At 47.8% G+C, this 16,852-nt stretch overlaps 1 protein-coding gene across 1 annotated transcript in view; it reads right to left on the minus strand.

Annotated features, from left to right (window-relative positions):
- The window catches only part of Msra (methionine sulfoxide reductase A), a 226,225-nt gene that overhangs the window by 66,854 nt on the left and 142,519 nt on the right, over nucleotides 1-16,852 (minus strand). Inside the window, exon 4 of the mRNA XM_048330739.1 lies at nucleotides 11,703-11,807. Within this exon, the coding sequence (XP_048186696.1) occupies nucleotides 11,703-11,807 (105 nt within the window). The remainder of the gene's footprint in view (nucleotides 1-11,702; nucleotides 11,808-16,852) is intronic.

Raw genomic sequence — 16,852 nt, forward strand, 5'->3', positions numbered from 1 at the left:
CCACCTCCCTGGGTTCCACCCAGCTGCATCTATCCAGCTGTGATAGGCAAAATTCTCCCTCTCCCCTGCTACATGGCCCACAGAGAAGCAAAATCGCCCCTGGGTAAGGACCCACAACTCTACGTTAATGGACACTTTTTTTTTTTTTTTTTTGCCAGTCCTGGGGCTTGGACTCAGGGCCTGAGCACTGTCCCTGAGCTGCTTTTGCTCAAGGTTAGCACTCTGCCACTTGAGCCACAGCACAACTTCTGGTTTTTTCTGTGTATGTGGCGCTGAGGAATCGAACCCAGGGCTTCATGCATGCAAGGCGAGCACTCTACCGCTAAGCCACCTTCCCAGCCTAATGGACAACTTTCGATGTTATTACTTATACAGTCTCCACTAAGCGAGGTAACGTGAAGAAAGGAAAAGCTTCTGGATGGGGGGCGGGGGGAGACCCATAGTTCCAAAAAGAGTCTCAGAGGTCTTCAGTGTTCATATTTTTGTTTGCATCCACTAATTCTGGGGGTCACCAGGGTGTTTCTTTCATTTCTCCCTAACTTGGAAAGAATGGAGATTTGTATCATGGTATACAAGATCTTTTCTTTTCTGGTGAAATGGCATTTGGAAGAGACATATTTACGTCTCCACGAATAGAATGAGAAAGCACAAGTTGCAATCAGATATATCCAGTTCAGCGACAGGGTTCCGAGCTGCATGGGGGAGGAAAGGAAAGCGTCCTCCTTGCTTCTTATTCTATCCGTTAGAAACACGACCGCACACGGTCTTCCCGGGTGCCCCCAGCAGGCGACCAGACTGCTGGGAAAACCGCTACCGTGCCTGCCGTCCTCACCCACGGAAGCAATTAGGAATGGCTTCCAGTGTCACAAAGACGAAAACCACGGCGACTCAAATAACAGAATTGTGTCTCCTTTCCTCTTTTTGTCACTAAGGCGGAAGACTGTTAAAGTGGAACGTGTGGGGGAAAGCGGGGTAACTCCGCGGTCCTCGGGGACTCGAATTTCTTCTTTTACTGGACGGTCCTCAGTGCATGGCCCTCACTCTTCTCAGGGAACACAGTCATCACATCCAAAGTGCAGACGGAAGAAAGGAGGAAGAGGAGGAAGGAGAGGACAAAACCTCCCTCTCCCCCGGCTTACACGGGCTTTCTAGAAGTTTCACGTCACACTGAGACAGGGAAGCGGGACCTACCTTTCCCTGGGGAAAGTTAAGCTTTGTGAAAGCACCGTTAAACACTAACAAAGCCAACAACGTTTTTAGGAACCATTTTTTTCTTTAAATAAGCTAAGACGTTGGGCGTGAGGACGAGGGGTGATTGGACTCCCTTGACAGCTTTCAGACCCTTCCCCGGTGTCCTGGCCAATCAGCCAACCAGCCAGACGAACTACCCTCCCTCAGTGCCCCTACGCCAGCACCCAGAGGAAGCCACACGGTCTCCACGGCCGCTTGCTGACAAAGCGCAACTCGGGCTCCCGAAGGCCGCACACCAGCCGAGCGTTCCAAGCAGCACACGCCGGACTTTCCCCTACCTCAGGCTTCAGGGAACTCTAGAAGATGCTGTGGCCATTTCCACCCAAGCCAGGGGGATGGGGGGGACACTTCCCCCAGGTGGCCGGCAGAAGGCCAGGGACTGGAGCGAAGGCATCATCTGCACGAGGGACTGCTATGATTGGCGCACGCGTGGTCCTTCATTTGCACAAAGGGTTCTGCCATGGTTGGTGCCAACACAGTGCTTCGTTCGCATGGACTGCCACGATTAGAACCTACACGTGTTCCACATCCCCCTTCTAGCTACACACATAGGCTGTTTGTCTCGTTTCTGACTATGAGCTGGTCTGAAGACACTCTCTCTGCTGCCTCCCCTCCTCAGTGGTCTTTCCTTGCTTGCCTTTGATCGCTGTCATTAGTGAAGCCGAAGTAGCTGGGAAGGAAAATGGCAGAAGCGGTGACTGCATGGTGGCAGCGAGCAGGAGCAGGGACCGTGGCCAACGCTACCAGAGGCAACTCAGCCGAAGAGCTCCAGGGGGCAGTCAGGGGGGACGTGACAGGGTTAAGGAAGGCACGCGCTGGCAAGAGCTGAATGAAGATGATCGCTGGGGGCCCTGTTTCATGGAAGGGTTCCAGAAGGTGGCTGCAGACTTAAGGGCCAACAGTCTCCAGCCACTTTGGACCTGAATGCTATCTGCCATCCACTACTGGGAGCGGGTCCTCAGGTAGTAATCCCGGGGGCTGCCAGGGCCCAAGGTCTAGGCTGACGTCTCTGTGGGGCTGAGGGTCCCAGCACTGGGGGTCTATGTGAGACCTACAAACACTGGAAGGCTGCTTGATGCTGTCTGCCTCCACCTCTCCCGCTGGGATTACACAGCTGCAAGGGCCAAGGATACTAGCGGTTAAGGCACAGGGCAATAAGCTTCCAACTTAGGTTGCCCAGAGCCTTGAGCCTCCGGAACCCTAGCCCCTCGCTCTTCTGGAAGCCTCTGGGTTTGCCAGTCCATTTCTTAGGCCTTGGGCCCTCAGGGGCCCAGGTTTGCCAGCAGGAGAAGAGTTTCTCTTCTCTTACTCATGACTCCAATCCACACAGATGATTGGTAACAGCACTGTCACATAGGTGTCATTGGCCCAGACCTGGTCACACGACCATATCCTCAGAATTCCCTCCTTCAAATCATGAATCAGGCCAAAGTCTAAGCTTACATTCTTGCTCAGCTTCTCCTCCTTCCCTGCTCAGCTTTCCTCGCCCTCAGAGAGTTTTGTTTGTTTGTCTGTTTTTATTTTTCCCTAAGAGCACTTCCTAAGCAAGTCACAGGCCTCAAGGCCGCGGGAAGCTGACGTAAACTCCAAGCTGCTCAGTCCATCAGTTTTGCTCTCATTTGGGGACGGTGGCATCAGTGGGCAGCTCTCGCACCTGCTTCCGCATGAGCCGCGGCCTGCTGTTGGCACACAGGGCCCAGGAGGGCCACGGGGCCCCCCAAGGCCCCAGCGGGTAGCGCGCCCCCTCCCCCCGTCACAGTCCACGCCACGCTTCTGCTGACCACCCACGTGGCTTCCCGCACACCTGGCCTTCAGCACAGGTGTGGGAAGCAAGCACTATGAATATGGAACACTCTCACTTTACCTGACTGAAAAATTAATTCTGTCAACTTTAACTGACAGCTCATTTTAAATGTAAAGCACTGTATTCATGCCATAAAAAGTAAGGGAGGGAAGGAGAAAGGGAAGGAGCTGGGGGAGAAAGAAGGTCAGTCACCAAGAGAGCTCACAATCCTAGACCCTCCCTAGGTGTCAGACGCTGGGTGTGACGCGATCTACCCGATTCTGCAAGTAAATAATAATTTTCCAGATTTATTCCTGGTAAATAAATAAATGCTGCAATCCTTTTGCTGAACGTCATAGCCGTTTCCGTCTTGACTACGCACAGTTTGGTTGGTAAAAAAGTAGCTGCTACTCCTCTGCCCCATGGACTTTTCAGAGACCCAGGCGGATGGAGACGTACACAGCCGCAAGGCGTCAGCCTGCTTTCCCGGGCACCTGGATTCGCAGCTCAGAGGCCCTCGAGGGGGTTTGGTTTTATGAGCTGGGTCTGGAAGGAGCAGAGGCGCATTGCTGCCTCATTCCATTGGACATTTCTGCTTCCATTGCTCGGCCCGTAGCTTGGAAAGATGGGTAGATAGCTTCTTTCCAGTTGCGACCCGGTTTGCAACCTTCTTGGCTTACTATACGCACTAGGCCACACATCCTCTACAGTGAAGACGAGACGTTGTCATGATGCTGTTGTACTTTCTCAAGCTTGATTCTTGCAGTAGGTTCACGTGGTTCATTACATGGGCTAATACTGAAATGCCAAAATGTACTTGACTTAAATTGAGATCAATCGCCCATCATGTATTCTCTTCTTATGTATTACTCAATTCAGTTTGCTGTCTGTTTAGGACTTCTGTATATATGTTTGTGAGATAGCTCTCTAATTTTCTATTCTTATACCTTCAGGTTTGGGTATAAAGATTATTCAGGAGTCCCAAGGTGGATTGTATTTCTCTTTCATCTCTAGAAAACGTGGCAGGAGACTGCAGTTTGTGTTTTCTTCAATGTCGGTGGAGCTCACTGAATTCATTTCCTTACCACAAACTGTTCAAATCCAGATTTAATTTCTTAAGTGATCGCAGGTTTATTCCATTTTGTTAAGCTGTATTTTTAAGGAATTTATCTCATCTCATAACTTTTCAAATGTATTGACTTAAAGTTACTTAAGGATTCCTCCTGGCCTCTGTCAAGTCTCCAACGCATGTAGAGATGTTCCATTTTTTATTCCTGATGATGGCTATTGTGACTTCCTACTTTTTCATCACCAACTTGTTACAGTTTTACAAAGACTTTCAAACAAACCTGTTGACTATTTGATTTCTGCTCATGATTCCTTTTCCCTGCTGGGGTTCAGTCTGTGGTTGGCTTTAAGTTCTGGAGATGGATGCCCACCTCTGGCCTTCCTCTACTTGCTTTCCTCCAACAACGGCTTTGCCTGTGCTCTAAGAACTCTGATATGTAGTATTTCAATGATCTTTTAAGTCAAAACATTTTTTTCATTTCATTCATGGCTTATCCTTAAATAAACTGGGATGCTTAGAAATCTGAATTTTTTCTAATCTGTTGGGTGTCTAGGTATCTCTTTGCTACTGATTTCCAGGATAACTGCACAACGGCAAAAGACATAGAGTGCATATGATTTCTTTGAAATATACTAAACCTTTTCTAGACTACTGTACATTCTATGCACAGTTGAGAAAACAGGCCACTTCAGGTGGGACATACAGCTAGTCATATATCTGTATCTGCATCTGTATCTGTATCCATATCCGTATCTGTATCTATCTATCTCCATTAGGTCCAGAGCTATCCTTGGTCACACCTTCCATATCCTTAGTAAGGCTCATAAAGCTCTAATTACCCATGTTCCCTCAGAACACAGGGTCTCCAGTCCTCTTCACGCATGCTCAGTTTCCATGTTCCCTTCCATTAAGCTAGCTAATCCCTCATCATTTCATCAGCTCTTTGATGTGATTATTTCAATGTGTTTTAAATATTCTACCAACATTTTCAGTTGCTTTCAGCAGCAAGCTAGCCCAAATGACCCAGACTGCCATTCCTAGAGTCTAGAAATTCTAGTTCTTATGTGAACAGCTCCGATTTTTAATTTAGGACTATTTTATGTGAAGTATAGTAATTCTTCTGACTTCATTTTTTTATTGCCGAGGTGCAAATGTTTCCAACTCTAAATGACCTAACCATTAGGATCTGAATGATGTAAAATTGTTCCTGGCTGAAGGTTTTCAAAAGCCTGATTATCTCAACTTCTTCAGCTTGCTAATCCTGCACAGGATTCATAAAGTTGTAATGGACACCACAGGACTTCACAGCTTTTGGATAATGTGCTACTGTTTCCAGTTATGGTGGGCCACGCTTTCTGTTCTCCGAAAGCATTCTTAATGATGTGGAGCCGTGAGCCACGTAAGGAAGAAAACAGAAGCCTGGGAAGTCAGCCCTGAGGATCCAAGCCCAGCTCTTCCGCGGACGGGACCAACTGGCTTCTGCAGCATCGTGTCACCTCTCCGGGTCAGTTCGTTTATCTGGAAACACGGATCTGGATTTCATGAGTGACTTTAAGGGTCACGTGACATTGAGCATATATAAGCACCTAAAGATCATGCCCAGCCCCCAAATAACATTAAGTCCTCTGTTCCGCTGGGAGCCACATAACCTATAGAACACCAGAAAGACAAAGGGGAACTGTTAGATATAAGTTCTATCATGTTCAGAGAGAGAGAGAGAGAGAGAGAGAGACTGAGATGTAAAAAGTATGAATATCAAAAATACCATGAGCGTGTATGATATGTCTATGTAAGGCAAAGTGTGGCTGAAAGAACGGCTAATAAAGAAATAAACAGTTAAATTCTTTGTTTCAATTTTTCTCTGTTTCTGACATTCTTGAAAGAATAAAATCCCTTGCAGAACTCATAATGCTGGGTTCGGGCCATTTTTGCATTTGATATGTGTGCAGCTGTTCCTCTCCTCCACACACGCACATCTGCTCATTAGCAATACAATATCATTCCCACTGTCTAATTATTTGCAGATGATAGATTCCTTGTACACAGTCTAAAAAAAGGGATCGTCCTTCAAAACTGACTTATTTTTTTTTAAACTAACTTGAAAGGGTCAGCACAATGAGGTTCAAATATTAATTTGGCAAGTTCAAATATCTGAACGCCAGCACTTCACTGCCCACCTGACAGGAAACAGAAGGAGAATGGGAATTTTCTCCCTGCACAGGCCCACGCTGCCTAGCACGCACCTGGTGAGAGGCCGAGGGGCAAGGTAGACGGAGGGACCCAATCCCATCCAGAGTCCTGAGAGCAAAGTGCTAGAGCAATGCTTCTTGGTGAGTGACAGGGTCATAAAGGTCAAGGGCCTAGACTAAGAGAAGTCCTGGTGGCTTTCCTGTCCCTCACGTAAGCTGCAGGGGCCGCCGGCAGATGCAGACGCCACCTCAATGAGGATGCATTTCATCAGGAGCGCACCCCTCCCCCCAGGAGGGGGCAGAGAGGACGCACGGAAATGGGCCAATACTTCTTGAGCCACAGCGCCACTTCTGGCCATTTCCTATATATATGTGCTGCTGAGGAATCGAACCCAGGGCTTCCTGTATACGAGTTAAGCACTCTTGCCACTAGGCCATATTCCTAGCTCCGGGCCAATACTTCTGTGTGTGTCGAGTCTGGGAAGAACGGAGGGTGGGGTGACGGAGGGCCACAAAGGGGTGAGGGCAGGAGTCCTGTGTGGACCGGCTCAGGAGGAGCTCTTAGCAGAACCCTAAACAACAAGAAGTAGTAGTCCAGACTCCAAGGCAAGAAAGCACTAGTGTCTTCCAGAAACAAAGGAAGGGACGTAGCCACTAAACTACAGCGAGCAAGGGGAGGGTGAGACCATGCTTCGAGAGAGCGGTGCCTCTCCGTGAATTCCAGGCCGCACTGCCACTGAAGAGAACCTGCAGGTCACCGCAGAGAAAATGGCCGAGCAGCCAAGGGGCAGCCGCCGACCTCTGACTTGTGTCTTTGGCCGGCCGCGGCGGGCCACGGGCGGGGCAAGGCCGTTCAGACCCGTCCGGAGGCGGCTGGAGCTCCGGGGTCCTCAGCTGGGGTGTGGCTGGATTGACGCAGAGCCTCAGTATCACCAACCCCGGGGTTCTGATTCAAGACACGCTAGTGAGGAGAACATTTTAATGAAGGTTTTCAGAAGGGTGACTGGGGTCTACTATCTGTCTACGAAGGCTGTGCTAGTTAGAACAGAGGCGGCTGAGTTACTGTAGAAAGGCCTAACGTGAACCAGATAGGACAGTATTTTAAACAAGAGGGATGTGTGGAAGGACTCTGGCCGGGGGGGGGGGGGGGGGGGAGGGGGTTACTTGGTCCCATGTCTTGCATCTTCACTACCCCTTTGGTTCAAAATGGTGTCCTAGTGCATCCACGTAGCCAGTCATGGGGGGGGGGCAGGGGGAGGGAGAAGGTATCCTTCTTAGAAGGACGCGGAAGAACCAAGAACAAGCAACCCATCACTTCCACAAACACCCCAACATTCAACAATCTTAGCCCTAAGGTATATGGACACGTAGGTCATTATTATTGGCTACAGGTCTAGCTACAATTCCAAAACCATTCAATGGGGAAATGGGTATTAGGCTAGCTAGAAGTCTTGGCCAGGAGCCTCTGGGACAGGACGTTGCTCCCTGGAGGGCCGGAGAGGCCGGGAGCCCAGTGTGAGCTGGCGTGGCCTTCAGACCAGGATAAACCACCCGTATGAACGATCACACTTCCCAGGGTGTGCGAGCCTGTGGGATGTGGGTAATGAAGCGGGCTTCAGTGGAAAGTAGAATTCGCTTCCCTGTCGCGCTGTACTCAGCCTCCAGGGCTTTGCACTCTCACTCAGCTTTTCTGTTCAATACTAGTGTGCTCTACCACTTGAGCCACACCTCAGCTTCCATCTTTTTGATGGCCATTTAGAAATAAAGGTCTCTTGAATTCGTCTGCCTATGCTAGCGCCCGACCTCAGACCTTAGCCTCCTGAGTAGCTAGGGCTGTAGGAGTGAGCCACCAGTAACCTGACTACATTTGCTTCTAGGAAGATACTAAGGACACAGCTATTACGGCGAGGGATCCATCAGCATGCTTATCTTGATCAAGAAGCCTGTTCCCCTCTAGTGCTGGGGAAAGAAAAGAGCCTCGAGGTTCCGCTCCAGGGTACAAACACCATCATAAACCTCAAGCAAGCTGGCATGCTTTGGGACCTCGTTTCTTCTCTTCTGCAATACGGGGACAAAGAGCTCAGTAAGATTGCAATTAAGATTATGTGAAATTAGAAAGTATTCATCAGTAAGGTGAGCCCCACAGCCGTGTCTAATAAATGTCACTGTTCCTGGCCCTAGGATGGAAGAGAATAAAATGGATTGTAGTCGGGCTGGGAATATGGCCTAGTGGCAAGAGTGCCTGCCTCATACACATGAGGCCCTGGGTTCGATTCCCCAGCACCACATATACAGAAAATGGCCAGAAGTGGCGCTGTGGCTCAAGTGGCAGAGTGCTAGCCTTGAGCAAAAAAGAAGCCAGGGACAGTGCTCAGGCCCTGAGTCCACGCCCCAGGACTGGCCAAAAAAAAAAAAAAAAAAATGGATTGTAGTTGAGATGTTGGATTTGTGGGCTGAAGCTACACGAAGCCGAAGGCAGGTCCTGAAGTCCATAAACTGCACCCTGGCTGAACGGTGTCATCCACGCCCAGATCATGCTGGCTACAAGGGTAGAAACTAGGTGGGGGAGGCTGAGATCTGACCTAGCTCCTGTGTCAGCAGCAAACTTCAGGAGCTCGCAGCCCTTCTGAGCACCAACACCGCAGAGCCACAGGCCAACAACGCTGAACACTTTCAAATGAACATGGCGGACAAGAGACTCTCCCGGACTGGAGAAAAGTCAAACTTCCGTAGCTGGAGGGCTCAGTATTTTCCCATGGAAAATATGACTAGACAAACAAACTGTCCTGGCACTTGGAACCCTGCACCTTCTCAGCTGTATTATTCGATTAACTTTCTATGACAGGTTATGAGGCAGACAGTACAGAGATTATATCTTTACAAGTGAGAAAGACAGAACTTCAGATCGGATAAGCGTCTTGGCCAACATCTCAAAGTTAAGAGGGCGCCAAACTTGGGCCGTAACACAAATATTCTCTTTCTTGGGCTCTGCCATGTTGCTGGGGCCGGGGGGGGGGGACCACCTGTGTCAGAAATGAGCACGCTCCATCCGAAGCCTTGGGGAGCTGTATTTGTCCTACAAATCAGACAGAAGGTCCATACCAGATGTGCTGGCTTAAACAGTGGTAACCGGGTGTTGTGGCAACAGTGAAGGCTCTGTGGTAATTGGTGGATTCAGATAAAAGATGATTTTTTTTTTCTAATAAGCCATGTACCTGATGGTATTGGGATTGCTGGCTCATCTGGAGCTGACGTTCGAGTCCAACTATCTCACCATCCATACTGCTATGGAATGCCCGGTCTCTGGTCTGAAAACCACTTCGCGTTCCAATCTCTCTGATCAGCTTTGCTCCCTTCAAATACCAGGCAACACCTGTGATTTTTGTCCTGGTCTGGAGAACAAACATTCGGAGAGCTGCTTTGTACCCTGAAGTGGGGGAGAGCGTGCGGGGTTTTCTCTTTGTGCCAGGAAGCTCTGCTTCAATTGAAAGGAGGAGATTCTTTGTAAGGTCCTTGACATTAGCAAGAATTCCTGCAATTGCAAATATCATTCCAGGATACAGCTTCTCCCTCAAAAATGTAATGAAAATTACTATTCAAAACTATGAGTGGCCCCTTCAAATCCCGAGTGAGTTTGTCAATAAGGTACCAAAGTCTTCTGATATGCTAATTTACACATTCCCCTGGAGTTGGGGGAGAACCACGTGTTTCCTGGGCACATGTGCAAGGTCAAGTCTTCTCAACTTTTACGCCAGTCTTGTCCTTCTGCTGATGAGCATTCCTCAAGTGGTTTTATAAATTACTTATTCAGGTTTCGAGCAAGAAAGCGGGCAGGTTACGACCTCACTGATCAGAGTTGCCAGAACCCAACATGCTGCTTTCTTCTGGAAGGTCCATCTCCACACAGAGCAGCCATCTTGTCACCGTCACCATGTCCTCTCCTCTGGTCCCCCCTCACTTCATAGCTCCCTTGTACTGGGAAAGGGGACACAAGGTGGCACTGATAGCACGGCCCCCTGGCGCTGCCTGGGGCAGCTCCGACTGCTGACCTCCGAGAAATGACGCATGGCTACACGTTTCAGACCAGCAGGGTCCCCCGGGAAGATGAAAGTCGCTGATCGTAGAGTTCTTTTGGACTTGTGATTTCGCTTCTTGTGTTCCGATATTAGCACACACTGGCCTTGGTGTTTTCCTGTTAACACTTTTGGTCTTCAGTCTTATGCACATCTATCTGTAGGTCCCTATGAGCTCAGCCTAGTCCAGACTGCTTGGTCACCCAGCAGTACCTAGCAGAGCGCCTTGGCACAGAGGGTCCTCGCCCTACACCTGCTCCGTCTCCTGCCAGGAGCACACTGTGATCGATCGCTGGCCCAACGCTGTTGTCATGACAACCGTCTCAGCCCCTCCCTAGCCCACACCCCTGCCTTCCACCATCCACATGGACCTGCCTGTATCCTAGACCAGTCAGAGGCTAACTCCAGCTAGCTGTTCTGACCTCTCCCTGCGCTGGCTGCTTCTCAGGACCTGTCCACTTGTACCGATGGGGGCCATGTTAAGAATCCACCACAAGCACAACACACATTTGGGAAGACATACCTACTCATCAAGATACAGTTAACCCGGTGAAGCCATGACACGAGGACTGGGCTCCGAAGGGAAAAGGTAGACAGAGGCTAAAGGAAGGGTTTGTGAAGAACCACACAGAAGGACAGTTTTTCCATTCCTAAGCTTCGTAGGACTAGATCGTCATGTTGACAAAGCAGTACTTGCAAGGCTGTTAGGACGGAATCTAGAAACAGCTTCATTATTGACTATTACAATATTTGCCAACATGAGATCATTTTTTTGCTTGTAGATGCATTTAAATAAGATTTCTGGCCATCATTGTTTATAGTCCAAATATACTAATATTTCCACATAGCAAATTCTAAAGAAGACAAATGAAATATTGAAATAACCTAAGTATTGTATAAATATCACCCGAGACATTAAAAAAAAAACTCTCTGATAACGTCAAAAGATGAAAAAGGAAATAAAGGAACTATAAAATAAAAAAAAAACCTTTAGAGCTGCTGGAGAGACACTTTAATTTTATAGACAAAGACTGCATTAAGGAGGAATAATGCAATAATCAAAGGTGAGCAGAGCTCCATTGTCTGGAGTCTTTCTCTGTGGGAATTTTCCCACCCCTGGCAGCTGTACGGGGGGAGGGGCGCCGAACGTGGCTGTGCCTTTATCCCCTCACCCCTTTTCCTCCCCAGCCCCCCACTTCTCCGTCAATAAATGTCTGCAATCATATTCTTGAGCTCCTGTGTGATTTCAAGGTTCATCTCTTCCATACAGCTCAAACACTAATTATCCCAGCTGTAATTAGGAAGATAATTAAATACCGGCTCACTCATCACTCTACCTTGGGTCGGGTCGTGATTCTCCCAGAAGACCTTGAGCAGCTCCTCAAAGCTGATGTGTTCTGGCTGGTACACAACCCGCACGACTTCTGCATGGCCAGTTTTTTCTTGAAAGACACAAAACGTACAAGCACAATTTACTGACAACACGGATTTATTGCAAATTATCTGTTCTGACAGGGGGAAAAAAAATACCCAACAGACAAAAACTGAAATTCTCCCCTCTGAAGGAAGAGCAGAGACATAATTGGACCTCAGCTAACAGGCTCAGCCTCGGCTCCTGTGGCTGACTTTCTCCACAAACACATTCAGTGATCCTCTCACAGACCTCGTGGGACGACTTATTCATGCTCTCATGTTTCTCTAACTGCACGAGAAACAAATTGGTATTTTCTTTTTTTCTAACTCACTCTTGTAAAACCTCCTAGACCCAGCCTGTGATCGCACTGGAGACTGGGAACTGCAAAGGGGATAGAGCCAATTTGTTTTTTACCATCGCCCCATGCTATACAGAGCAGACTCTGCCCCAGTGAGGCACAGTGAGGGGGTGCCAGAGACAGAAGCCTGTGAAAACAGCCTCACCGCCCATTTGCATTCGATAAATCAACCCGCGCCGAAATGGCATTTACTGTGCTGGAAACACTGAGGCCAGGGTGAGTCAGATGCCCAGTCGGGAGCCAAGTGTTTGCTGGGTCTAACTCCTCTCTGGTAAGCATCCAGTGCAGAAAATGTCTCCGCAGGAGCCCCCGTGAGAGGACTTAACTCTGGGAGGTGGTGCCGAAGCCTCCAGCGACTGGGGAAGTGGGTGCTTGTAGCTCCACTTGCAACTATGGCATGCATGACCTTCCTTATCACACTGTTTCGCAACCTGGTAGAGAGCAGCCCCCTTGATGCTAGCTAACATCCTCTCTCGACTTCAATTTGTTTTGTATCTCGTGCCAGTCATCTTGTGTGTAGTAAAGAATTTCGTCTTGATCACAGGTTGGCTAGCCTTTCCTTTGGCTCCTGCGAGACACCAGACAGGAATATAAGCTGGTCATGGATTTTAGGGTGGGGGTCTAGGTAAGCCCCAACAGTCTTGATCTGGGGCTGGCCAGGTGGGGCAGGCCCCACTAGCTGATGGCGAGCCGTAGCCTTTCCTGTGACCAGCAACTGTGCACAAACCGGTGTACAGGGAGCTCCCGTGTGCTCGAACCGGTGTACAGGGAGCTCCCGTCGTCCTTCCAGAGAACGAGAACACACAAATAGAATGCGGAGAAAGCCCTGAGCCTGCACTTTACTTTGTAGGAATGTTTTCCTGTACGTTGAGCTCGTTTTTGTTTTCACAACTGCCCAGTTCTATAGGGAGTGAAGACAGAAATCCATTTTACAGACCAGAAGGCTACGATGCTACTAAGTTAGATTTTCCTACGTCACATAGGCTTTGAGGGGAAAAATACCCTCTGGTTTTTTTTTGGTCCTGGGTTCTACTCAATACAGCAAAGAAAGAAAGAGACGAGATCAAGAACATGTCTCGGGGAAGGAAAGAAATCTACTCACTATCTTTTTTTAATGTATACGTTTCTTTCCGGTTGTAGAAGCAATATTTTCAAGCAATAGGACACTTAAAGAATGTGGAAGATGAGGGTATTAAAAAAGTATAAAAAAGAGAAAATAAGATTCACCTATACTCCTGGCATGTATACACTGCAAATATTTTTATGCATTTCTCCAGGTGCATAACAGAGGCATAAATGTGTATCCACACTTAATTGCAATTGTTCAGTCAGAACTAGTACAGCCTGCTTTTCCTGCTAAACAGTATATGGTATTTCACCACACCACTGAAATTTCTAGGGAATCTTACTTATAATAACCACGTAACATTCCATCACATGGTTTTCCAATTACATATTCAATTCTCTATCATTGGGCATTTTGACTGAATCTTATTTTTATCCCTGGATGTAAATATTTTCCCACACTTCTGAGGCTGCCTCAAGACATAGTTGTACAAATGGAATTTCTAAATCAACATTTATAACCATTTTAAAATTTCTTGGTGCCTACTGGCAAACTTATATTCAGTAAAGTCAATTTAATTTTTTCTCTCCCCATCACAGATCACTGTCCCATTGTTTTTACTCCTTGTTAATTTATAGGTGGATGCAATTCAAATGTTTCATTTATTAGAATGAGTTTAATTATTAGTGAAGCAACTTTAATGCTTATATTGAACTTATTTTATTTATTCTAACTTTCATAATGTCTTTTATATATTGAGCATCAATGGGTTATATTAGTAGTTTATTACTATTAATTGGTCGATTAATATAATTTTAATTCAGATATCATAGTCATTTAAGCTACATATAAGCATGCTCTTGGGTAACAGATTTGAAAGGAATGACAGCAGGCTAGGAAGAACTATCCTGTGATAAAACCCCGCCTGGTCCACTATAATTCTCATTTGGCTGTGTGAAATGCTTAAATGAATGAGTTAGTTGAGAAAGCATTCAGAGACTCTGAATTTTTTGTTTGTTTGTTTGTTTTTTTGCCAGTCCTGGGCCTTGGACTCAGGGCCTGAGCACTGTCCCTGGCTTCTTCCCGCTCAAGGCTAGCACTCTGCCACTTGAGCCACAGCGCCACTTCTGGCCGTTTTCTGTATATGTGGTGCTGGGGAATCGAACCTAGGGCCTCGTGTATCCGAGGCAGGCACTCTTGCCACTAGGCTATATCCCCAGCCCCAAGAGACTCTGAATTTTTTAAGGTAGTTTGTGAGTCAAGCATATAACCCTAGCTACTTAGAGGCAGAGACCCAGAGTAGCATGCTTCAAAGCCAGTCCAGGCTGACATTTTTATTTCCAAAATCATGAGCAAAAATGGGGCTGGGAATGTAGCCTCGTGGTAGACGCTTGCCTAGCATGCATGAGGCCCTGGGTTTGATTCCTCAGTACCACATAAACAAATAATAAATTAAACAATTAAAAGAAAAAAAATAGCTTTAGGGGGGAAAAAAAAGCAAGGCTGAAAGCATGGTGCAAGTGCTGAGCTTTGCAGCTTAGCAAACCAGCCAAGCAAGTGCAAAGCCCCGAGTTCAAGCCCCAGTACTGGCACACACATCAAAAGACAGAGAGACCCAATCACCTTGACGGCCTGGACCTGGAGATACCTCTCACGGTCACAACCCCAAATTATGGAGATACGATAAATGCACAAAAATCCATCCCATCGTTATTCCAGGGGTGGAGTGCTGGAAGAAGCACCACATCCCACAGAAGAAGTGAACTAGAGGATCACCACATGCCGAAATACCCTGTGTCTCACATCCTCACTGCGGAGAACGCTGCCACTATTTATTGAACATCAAAAAGATGGTAGCTGCTTTATCTTCTTGCCGTTTCCGGCCCACTGAAACGTTTTCTAATTCTCTCCTATCCTGACAACGTACACATAACATAAAGTGTACTGCTTGCATGTTAAGCCGTTGAAGTGTACAGTTCAGGGGTGTTAAGCTCATCCGTTGGGGTGCAACATCACCACAAGCCTTTCCAGAACTCCTCATGTTGGAAAACGGAGGCTCTGTGCTCAATGAACACCAACTCCCACCTTCTCTCCTCCGTGTCTGGCAATCCCACACCCCTTCCTGTCTCCAGGAACTTGTCTGTGCTAGGGATCTCATGTAAGTGCATCCACACAGTGCATATATTCCTCTGAGTAGTGGTTTTCACCCCCACGTTGCAGTGTAATCAGGATTTCCTGAGGGAGTCTGTGCATGCGTGCATAAAATTATCTCCAATTAACCACTAAAAAACTGGACGTGGAGCTGTAGCTCAAGTGGTAAAGTGCCAGCCTTCTGCAAAAAAAGGGCTCAAGGACATCCTCCAGGCCCTGAATTTAAGCCTTGAGACCGGCGCACGTGTGTGCGTGCACACACGCGCGCACACACACACACACACAAATAAATCACTTTGGGCCTCTTGTAAGAATACAGATTTATGAAAGAACAGCAATGGTATTAACCACAGCAATGCTAGTTATACTACTAATAAAACTGATGTTGAATGTGTTCTTTTCTGTGTGATGTGTCCAACTAGTCGCTTCGCCTGCCGTTATTGAGCTAACCAGCCAAACAGTCCCCTGTGATCAATAGTAGTAATGTCCCCCTGTGGCAGATAAGAAAGCCAACGCCACCGCAGAAAAGGCTACACAACTTCTAGGTGGCCAGGATGATCGTTTGGGCCCCCGGGCTCCCCAGCCGAGCTCCTAAGCATTCCTTCACACTAGCTGGCCCCCACTGATCTGGGCCAAGAACATGGACGGTATTTTTTCTCAATTGCTTTGTCTCAGGAGGATTGGCCGCCCCCCCTCCCCGCTGACCCCTGTCCGCCTTCCCCTGGGTTGGTGAATCCAGGCCGCAAAGCAAGGTGCTCAGGGAGGACCGCGTCCTTTCCCTTTTTCCTCTCAAGATGTTTTCGTACAGCAGTGTCGAGCACCTGTAATGTGAATTGTTAACAAGCACGCTTGCACATCACATCTACCATGCTATTTGCACGACATAATGTGAAGACGCGGCCCGAAATATTTTTAAGATACAGCGCTTTATCTCCAGAAGCACAAGACACTGTTTGCAGATTGGCCTCTGGAATGAAATTAGCCCGGCACGTTGGCCCGCTCCGGCAAAGCGTCGGCATTTCCATAAGTGCTTCTCAGCCCCTTAATCCTTTTGATCATTTGCACTGTGTATTTTTACACAGGTTCTTTTACTTTAGAGAAATAAAGTAAAGAAATGGAAAGGTGAGTCTGACAAGGGCATCTCTGCACTGTTTGTGAATGCAAATGGAGCTTGAACTTGCCTGATAGCAGTTGCTCTTGAACATCCAGGCTTCTTGAAACCTCTCAGCAAATAGTGTCCGGGTGATAATGTTGGGGAGGGTTTGCCGCTGAATGGCCTTTTCTGGACCCCATATTGCTGTCACCAAAGAAGAGCCAAATCCTGTGAACTATCTGGGGCAGCCTGAGTATCTGTGGCCACACAGCTGTGATTTCTCATCTGGGGACTGGCTGTGACATTTGCTCCTATTTGGTGGCTTCACGTTCTTCCATACCAATGCCTTGGCCGGGGCCGCACACTGGGCACAAGCTGCGTCTCTGATCGAAACCTGGCTGTCTC

Source organism: Perognathus longimembris, chromosome 21 (assembly GCF_023159225.1).
Source record: "Perognathus longimembris pacificus isolate PPM17 chromosome 21, ASM2315922v1, whole genome shotgun sequence".
Classification (NCBI taxonomy): Eukaryota; Metazoa; Chordata; class Mammalia; order Rodentia; family Heteromyidae; genus Perognathus; species Perognathus longimembris.